The sequence below is a fragment of the Cebidichthys violaceus genome, unplaced genomic scaffold (assembly GCF_023349555.1).
Source record: "Cebidichthys violaceus isolate CVI_PGR_0920_01 unplaced genomic scaffold, fCebVio1.0.p SCAF_7, whole genome shotgun sequence".
In the NCBI taxonomy this organism is placed as follows: Eukaryota; Metazoa; Chordata; class Actinopteri; order Perciformes; family Stichaeidae; genus Cebidichthys; species Cebidichthys violaceus.
The window spans coordinates 3894291-3903803 of record NW_027176927.1 but is presented as its reverse complement, the minus strand read 5'-3'; the positions used below and the strand labels follow the sequence as shown (position 1 = coordinate 3903803).

General features: G+C 41.1%; 1 protein-coding gene across 1 annotated transcript in view; it reads left to right on the top strand.

The window, feature by feature from the left end:
- Positions 1 to 271: 271 nt before the first annotated feature.
- The window catches only part of bcl3 (BCL3 transcription coactivator), a 16325-nt gene continuing 7083 nt past the window's right edge, over positions 272 to 9513 (top strand). Inside the window, exons 1-3 of the mRNA XM_068736453.1 lie at positions 272 to 968; positions 1634 to 1754; positions 8404 to 8512. Coding sequence (XP_068592554.1) covers positions 458 to 968; positions 1634 to 1754; positions 8404 to 8512 — 741 coding nt within the window. The 5' untranslated portion in view covers positions 272 to 457. The remainder of the gene's footprint in view (positions 969 to 1633; positions 1755 to 8403; positions 8513 to 9513) is intronic.

Below are 9513 nucleotides of genomic sequence, written 5' to 3'. Positions count from 1 at the left end.
TTGAATTCAACGAAGTGTTTTCTCTTTGCCCTCCTTCACTCCGTTTAATTTGCCCTCAAACCGAAAGAAAGCGATTATAGCGCTTAGAGGGAAAGCACCGCACTCATTAAAAGCAGATCAGCGCTATCGCAGCTGCTACACACTACCTGCAGTTGTTAGGTGAGCTGGGATACACATTATCTCCACCAAACTTCTATTGGCTCTTCTACGAAAATACATTTGCGTAAGAGTCAATTACTTTGAACGCTTATCTTAAATACACCAGTGACACAAAAGGAAACAGATCGATGATTTGATCGCTGCCCATTTGATTTCGTGGGGATGGCAAAAAAGCGCACTATTGGCCACTTTGGATTGGATTGATCCCACCACCAAACTGTCACTGAACGTCGAGAAGATTTCTTCACGCGCACACACCTGACACTTCTTCAGATCCTGAGCGCCTCGTCCCCAGTTGATGCCGAGGATCATGACCATGAACGGTGACCACCAGTCGGTTGCCACCGCGCCGCTGGATCTGCGCACCACTAACCGAGAGCGTGGGAGCGCCGGGTCGAGGACTCCGGACTGCAAAGGTCGCGCCAAGGGCTCTCCTGCACCTCCAGCGTGCACAGGAAAAGACAGATTGGAAATACACTGCCCCGTGGTCAGAAGCGCACCGGGCCCAGACGCCGGCGCTGCTCGCAAACGGCCAGCGGACAATTCTTCCAGGCTGCCTTTTAGGAAACGCCCGATTCTTGTCGAGCCGGAGACCCAAACGCAGTCAGCGGTTTTACCAGTAAGCGGAGATCGCCTTTCTCCAGCAGTAGATACGGACTTCACATTACGAGAGAGGTTTACCGGTCGTTTGGAAAGAGCCGCGATTGAAAGCAGGGTCGACGCAGCACCAGCGACTCTCAGGCGGGTAGGAGAGGCAGGGCAGAGTCCAGATGGATATCCCATGCACTTCCTGCACCAGTTTGATTACGGTAAGCGTTACTGACCAACATTCAGTCTATTACCCAAGTACCCAATAAATTTTTATTTTATTGAAAAAAAAAAGTTAAGCATTTGTTACACCACAACGTTTTGCTTTGAGTTCTATAAAGTACTCATCTGAAGTGATCTGAAGTGGGGCCATGTGATTTCTAAGAAAGTCATTATTATGTATGGCCGAAATAATCAGGATGGGACATAAAGGGTCTCTTTGCACCCTGTTGAAGTTAAAGACAACATTTTGCTGTCAAAGGCAGATCATGGCACAACCTGCAGGGTTTTTTGGTATAAATATATATTTTTTGTATTACCCCCCCTCCCCCCTTCTTCAATACATTAGGGCACCAGTGTGTCACAGGTAGAAGAAAATACAGTGGAGTAGATGCAGCAGCAGCTGCTGGATCAATGAGAAAATGTCCCGTCAGCTATTCTCCTGCACTGATAAAGTAGCTCACTGGGTCTACTCATAACTGAATACTACACATATGCACCTACATGCACAGTTGCACACTTCCATATTACAAAAAAATACTTATTTGTCAGGGGAGCCTTTTCATTTGTATATGCATCTTTATAATTTTCTAATTTTCCTCTTCCTCTCTTCCACCTTTTATGTCTTTTATTTCCGTCTCTCTCTTTCTGTGTCATTCCTGCACAGGTTCATACCCAGTGTACTGTTTGCCCCCTGTTCCCGAGTTCAACCACCCTCTGGCCCACCAAGCCGAAAGTCTGCTGACTGGTATTGCTCTGGCTACACGTCAAGATGAAGATGGAGACACGTATGTTAATATCTTTAAACTGGCTTTGATTGGAAGTTATGTCACATATCCATGTCATGTATGCATATAGTAAGCTTAAAATATCGCTATGATTCATACAACTACAACTTGTGAATTTTTATAATTAGTGCATTTTAGTCAGACGGCTGTGTTGACAGTCGAAACTTGGCACAATTCTCACATCTGAAAACTTACTCCAGCCATAAACTTTCATGGGATTTCCATCAGATTTAGAGCATTCATTGTCATTTTCTTGAGACGGACCCAGCTCACATCTACACCTGTAGAGACCAAAGAGTTTGATTGAGATTTATACCCTAACATACAAAACATTGTTAACTTCTTGGAACACGTTACATGAATCATATATCTTTCTGTAGACCTGCATTCTCAAGTTTGTGAACCAATAGGCCTTTACCACAGCAGACATTTTAACTTGTTGGAGTTAAACATGTCCCAGTAAGCCATCACAGTGGAACAGTGAACCAGCAAAGCACAATATCAGGACCCAGCAACCATCATCATTAATTCTCATCATTCACACCTCAGCTTTTCCTACTGTGACATGTTGAAATGTCTTGAATGAAGAAGTCCTGTGACATTTCAGTCTGCATGGAAGCTCCTTGCCAGTCAATGCAGATCCACTCTCTGGGGGCCTGACACTTTCACTACTTGACCTCTCTTCTCAAAGGGCAACCATTACCATTTTTGTTAAAAGTGAATGAAAGTGAATGAACTTGATAACATAAATAACAAGTCAATTCGTCAAAATGATTCACAGGGCTGGACCCAGACAACGTCTAACGGTCGTACCTCATAAACAAATCTTTTGGTGTTGCACAACCTGGATGTGGTTTGTGAGATGCCTGTAATATCATCTCAGATTATTTGTTATGCACTCTGTGACTCACCTGGTTCTGCATATTGAACAGGTACAGTCAGCCCCCCCCCTTTTCATCCACTTAAATTCTTTACTGCTGTTTCACTTCCTGTAAGGGAAACTGATTCAGTGTAGACCAGGAATGATTCGCTAAGTGGCAATGGAGACTTTGATCTAACACAGCAACCTGGAATCTGTAGCACTTGAATCAGAGCTTCTTGAATAAATAGGCATTGCATGTACTGTATGTGTTAGTGTGTGTGTTAACCAACCTTTTATTTTAAGTATCTCAGGGTGTAGGATGGGGGGTTGAGAATGAGAACACTGTAGAGAACAGTGGAGGAGTTCTCGAGACTATTAATGCAAATATTTAACTTTAACGCATGGTTACTTTACTTTGTCTAAAGTTTTAACACCCACACGCCCACACACAAACTAAAATGTCAAACGCATATGAGAACACACACACACACACACACACACACACACACACACACACACACACACACACACACACACACACACACACACTCACACACACACACACAGAGTCATATGACTGTAAACATAGCATGTCCAAGAATTAAATTACTTTGATGTTGCTGTTACAAACCATCTGAGGGTAAAACGTATCAGCATTATTTGCATCCAATCGAAACAAACGCGTGATGACCATAGCGGAGCCATAAGTCCCGTGACATGTCACAGCTGCTTATTGTTCCAAATCTGCTTCAGAGACTCATAATCACTGTGACACATACACTATTAACAGATAGAGGCCAGGGAATAAGAAGAATACAATGTATGGTGACTCTCGCAATAGTCATGATAAAAAGTACTTTTTTAATTTTTATACTTGCATTGGTATAAGTCTGAATATATACATGTATTTGACAGTGTGGCTTTTGCCACCCTATACCAGTTTTTATTTTTCACCTTCACTTGCAGTGCAGACACAAAACCAAAAAGAAGAACTGACATGAACTGTATCTTATTAGTAGAGACTCAATGCAACAAAGCTGCAGTGCAGAGAATTTTCACAAAATCTAACCCCTTTGTAATGCAGTTGAGACCTTGGCTGGCTTGTGTAGTACCTACTTTGTGGTTGTTTGAAACTTAGTGTGAATTCTGCAGAAAAAAACATTCTCAGCCCCCCCTTCTCACTGCCTGTATGTACATGTGTGTGTGTGTGTGTGTGTGCGCGTGTATGCATAATGTAAGTGACAGCCAGCATGCACCTACTCTTACGTCAATGGGCTGTTCACCGTCTGTTCTCAGCGCCTCTGAGCCCCTTAGTGTCGGGAATCCAGTGAGTGCTCAGTTTTTAAACACGCTTGTGGTTTTTCTCAGGTGTTTCTGTCTTTCTCTCTTTTCTTCTCTGTGTTTTTAAATGAATGGTCTCAAAAAACCCAAACATCCGCTCCTTACTTCCTCATTTACCGCTTTCTTTTTATCAGCTTCATCGCTCTCTCTCTCTCTCCCTCTCTCTCCATTTCTGTTATGTGTCACTTGCTTATCCTCGCTATCATTTGTATGTGAAATGTGCGTATGTGTTGATTGCCTTACAGCTCGTACAAATGTATTCTTACATGCTTCCAGTCAGTCCATTTACCTGCACAATAACACCATCATCTGATACGCTTTTTGTTTCAGAAAAGACACACACAAACACCAAAAGATTAAGATTAAAAGCCTACAGTCACACCAGTGGTACTGTGAGGCTAGACGCATGCTTTTAGCATGCTAATATTTGCTAATTGGACGAAAAAAGTTGTAATAGTTCATTCTATCAACCTCAAGGTGCTAAAGGAAAAGTCAGGGGATCACCAAAGTCATTAGAATTCATCCTCTGGATACCGTAGCTATCCGAACCAAATTTCATGGCAACCCTTCAAATTCTTGTGGTATTTCAGTCAGGACCAAAGTGGTGTACCAATAGAATTACTTACATTACCATCCATAGAGCCACGCTACTAGCATGAAACACTATACCGGCAAAAAACTGAGCTTGCGCTAAGATATTCTTTAAATTCATCAACACGTCAACTTGTCCCCAGAGATGTACCTATTAATTCTTTCTGTCATTTTGCATTGTATATTTTTCTGTTCATGTTAGAACTGAGTTTCCACAGCCAGACACGTATCCCCTGTTCACACTGAAGCAACAACGTAGGAAAAGACCGTGTTTGCTTATGGTGTGAATGTGTCACTATGCTATATGACCTGGGTCCACAGTCCTCCGAAAAAAACAAACAGATCCCACAAAACAACAAATTGCCTGCTCATCCAGGTTTCCCTTTTGAATACTTCTACCCGCAAAATATGGATGTAGCATCATTCTTCATGATGATCATTTCTTGTTTTTGGACTGTCGTGCATCTCTGCTTCCCTTTTGTTTACTATTCACACACACTGACACATCACCTCATTGCTCAGCTGGTCCTCAGACCACAGGTTGTTAGGCTTCAGTCGGATCATTCAGTTTGGCTACGTTCTCACCATCCACACCAAACAGGATACCACATGGTGCTGCCTTCTCTTTTTTTTCTCGCAGTCGCTTGTCTTCTCTCTCTCTCTCTCTCTCTCTCTCTCTCTCTCTCTCTCTCTCTCTATCATACACATTTACACACACACACGCACACACAAACACAGTTACGCTGGGACTGACAGTGTCAATGCCGTAGGCTCAGGACTCCTGTCTGCGTCAGTGCCGCTGTGCCTGGGGTTATCTGGGGCTGTGGTCTGCCCCACTTCCAGGAACTAGAAACAGTACAGTTTCATCTTGAGAGGAAAGAGAGAGAGATGAATGCAGATAGAGTAGTGTATAACAAGAGAGAAAGTCACTTTTTACCTTTATAAAGGCAACTATTGACATATTAGTTGAGCTCAATGCTTAGAGAGACGAATAACTATATCTGACTGTGGATATGCTGTAACTGGATTGGTTTCTCCAATCACTCTAGCATTTATTACTGTGACACTGCAGGGGATTTTTAAGGCAATTAATAGGTGATGATAGCATGTAATGTACAGTAAATATTATAAATAGATCTTTTTTAATACAGATTTGTTCACTATTCTGAGCTCAGTTAGAGGAACAGGGACCAGCTGAGGAAAGAACCACTATGCTTACTCCCTTTCCAATACAGTTCTGCTTTTTCTGCTGTTCGCAAATCATCTGACTGTTTACTGCAGTTGCAGTTTCAACTTGCTCTTGCACAGGACCATGGAGAGTTGGTGTCCATGCTGGCTCATTCGCTAGCAATTATGCATGCTTGTACACAGGCACGCAGAGTTTATCCACGATTTGCATTCATTTTTGGGTAGTAAAATCTAAAGTTTAATTATATACACGGACATAGTACATGGTTGTTTCTTCCTGCAACCACCAAGTGAATGTTGGCACATGTTTATCCTTTAGTTTAACAGATCAAAGGCATTATTCTGTTCATACTTGCCTTCATCAAGTTGTCAAATCATTTGAATGTTTCCACTGTGACTATAGAGATTATGTAAGCTGTTTGGTTTATTTGTGGTTGGAAGAGATCATTAGAGTAATGTGAAACTGTAATAAGGTAGATAGATAGATTCCTTGAGCACACACCAGTTTTAATAAAATGTGCAGAAAAGTGTTAAAGAGTTGATGAAGAGTGTCTGTTGTTTGCTCAAAGAGGTCTTTCATCTATATCTATTCAGGCAGGATATTAGTGTCGTTAATGACTTCACGTCAGTGGGACACATTGCTGAGAGGAAGTGTTGCAAGTGATTTTGTCACTGTAAGAACTTATTTTCTGACCTCAAATTCTATGCAAGGGTGCTTTTAGCTTCTCAAGAAGCTCCCCTGTTTCCTGTACCATGATTGTACTGTATGTCTGAATGGGACCTATCCTTTGGATGAAGTTGACTGAGTTAACCATAAGAAAGTCCCTGTCAGAAACCATACTGCTTAAAGGCTGGATTTCACAGCACACAGAGCGAGATAAAGAATGCTGCCATTGTTGCTGACAACAGGAAGTGACATAAAATCAGTATGGCTCTTACTGGAAGCTGCTTTCTTGAAAAAGAATAATGTGAAAAACTGCGTTACGTTTTTTCACAGCATGCCCCTCCCCCTGCTTGGTTTTCTGCTTTTCCCTGTCCTAAACTTTGGCCTGCGTTTGTTCTTTCGCTTCACGTAGAGACCACAGATAGTGGTTTCCTTTAATCTTGATAAGGCTGTGATAGGGGTGGTGTGAGTCATGCCTGTGAGTCTATCTGTGAAGCTCCTTGGTACAACTGTTTGTGAGATAATTTAGATCAAGTTTTCTTTTTCAAGTTAGGGGCAGTTTAGTAGATAGAGCGGGTCGTCCTTTAAATACAAGGTTGGCGGTTTGATCCCTGTCTCCTCCAGTCTGCATGTTGAAGTGTCCTGAAAGTTGACATGTATTGCAACGCTTTGAGTGACTGGAAAACTATAGAAAGGCGCTATATAAATGCAAGTCCATTTATCAATTACCATGTTGAAGTGTCCTTGAGTGAGACATTAAACCAAGTTGCTCCCTGGGTGCATAATAACAGATGGGTTAAATACAGAGAGAGGTGTACCTGTATATGACAATTGTTATAAAGTTAAAAAAAAAAATTTAAAGTAGAATTTGCTACTTCTGATAAAAGTCCTTCACAGGTTAGATTTAAAGGCCATCCCAAATGGATGATGAAGACTATATTTATTTAAAGCAATAGTTTAATAGCTGATCATCTTAGATTAGGAAAGAGATGAGTAAAATGGGTAAAGCTGGCCTGGCTCTGTATGAAGGTTAGAAAATCTGCCTACCATCACATCAAAAACTCACTTCTTTTCAAAACTGATTACCTTATACACACACACACCTTATAAACTCATTAGTTAAATCTGTACAAAACCTTGGAAGTTAGAAACAAACAAACAAACAAAAAAGGTTGAGACTTCAATCTTCCGGTCCAGTAATAATCCAGTACAATTTGGTAAAACACTTTGTTTCATTGTACAGAATAAACAAGTTATAAAAAAACAAGGTATAACGTGAACTTTAGAGGTATTGGTGGCTTTTGTTATACTGTCTTTATTCTAAACCAACCAGCTGCTGGCTGTAACGTTATATTTAAGCAACAGACCTTAGGGTGGTATTAATCTTCTCATTTATCTCTCAGCAAGAGAGCAAATAAGATCATTTCCCAAAATGTTGCTCTATTGTTTTAAGTTGACCTCTTGACTGACTTTATTGCTGTATTATGTGGGAAAGGGTTTTGTTTCATTTAATTTATTTCTGTGCCCAGGACCATGATCGCATGGTATGGAGCATAAACAAAACATACAATAATTACAAAACAATGGCACACAGATAAAGTACAACAAATGTCACTAATACAAAGAAAGGATATTCTTCAAAAAGGCACAAATAATGTTTGGCCTATCTGACTGTACTAACACAACTGATTTATGTTTGAATTAACGGGAGATTAAAAAAAAATACTTTGACAAATCCCTTTCTCTGTAATTCATTATGCTTATATACTTATATTAAAAAAAGATATGATACTTGTCTCCCCCGTGATTGTAATTACAAAGGTTGCAGATCCACTGGTTTCTATCCAGCCCTTCATATCATAATCCTGGTGTTCACTCTAAACTTACAAATACCCTGCCTATACATTTGGTTTCATACAAACCTGTGACCCAGTTAAAAACATTTGTAATCTTCTTCAGCATTTAGCTTTCAACTGTTGTTGTTGTTGTTGTATTTATTACAGGGCTCTCCACATAGCAGTGGTACAGGAGGAGTTGGCCCTCGTCCGCAAACTGATCCAACTCCTGCTGTGGGCTCGCAGAGGCCTTGATGTCTACAACAACCTCCGTCAGGTAAAACAAATGCACTTTAAACACACACATACATGCATGCACACACAGCTGCTATCATTACTTTTATAAATGCAGAATTCAAATCAATAGTTTGACATTTGAGGGAAAATGTGGCAAAGATTTTTTTAAATGTTTCAGTTCAAATCAGAGGATCGCCAGTTCGATCCGCTAGTCCATGTCGACGTGTCCTTGGGCAAGATACTCAACCCCAAGCCTGTGGTGTGTGAATGTGTATGAAATGTTTGTTAGAGTCCTGATAGGCAGGTGGCACCTTGCATGTAGCCAATGCCATCAGTGTATGAATGAGTGTGAATGAGTGAACGACATGTAGGGTTAAAGCGGCGCATTGAATGGTCGGAAGACTAGAAAAGCACAATACAAGTACAAGTCCATTTACCATTTTACAACACATATGAAAGAGGGCTCAGCGTCAGTCAGTATAACATGATGATAGATAGACAGAGAATTGAAAGGTGATGGGGTTTTCTGCCCCGACGACCACAGCATTTAAAACACATTCCCCTGCTGCCTCACCCATCTGATAACAGTAACATGGAAAAGAATGAAAGAGGAAGTGCCTTGGTTTCCTCCTTGCCTTGCACTACGTTATTGCATACTCTTACAGTTATAGCGGCTGATAGTTATGCAGTGGAACTCACCCTTCCTGGTTTCTTCACCTGTACTTGCCACAAGCCAAAACAATGCATATGCCGGGAAGGACTACATGTGTTTTCCAGCGTTTCATTTGTTTTGTACATGGTTTTCTAGTGTTCAGTTTCCCTATAGTTAGGGATTTTCAGGGTTTGCATGTTGGAATTACCATGTTGTGAAATTCAGAGGAGACAGCCAAGATTTAAGCTGAGCAAATTGTGACTCCCGTGAACACTCCTGAACCTTGCACTCATATCTCATTATTTTGCCTAAACTAAAAACAAATTAACAGGCTGGAAGAATGAAATGACATAAGATGCAAACATGTCACTTTTAACTCATATTTCAGC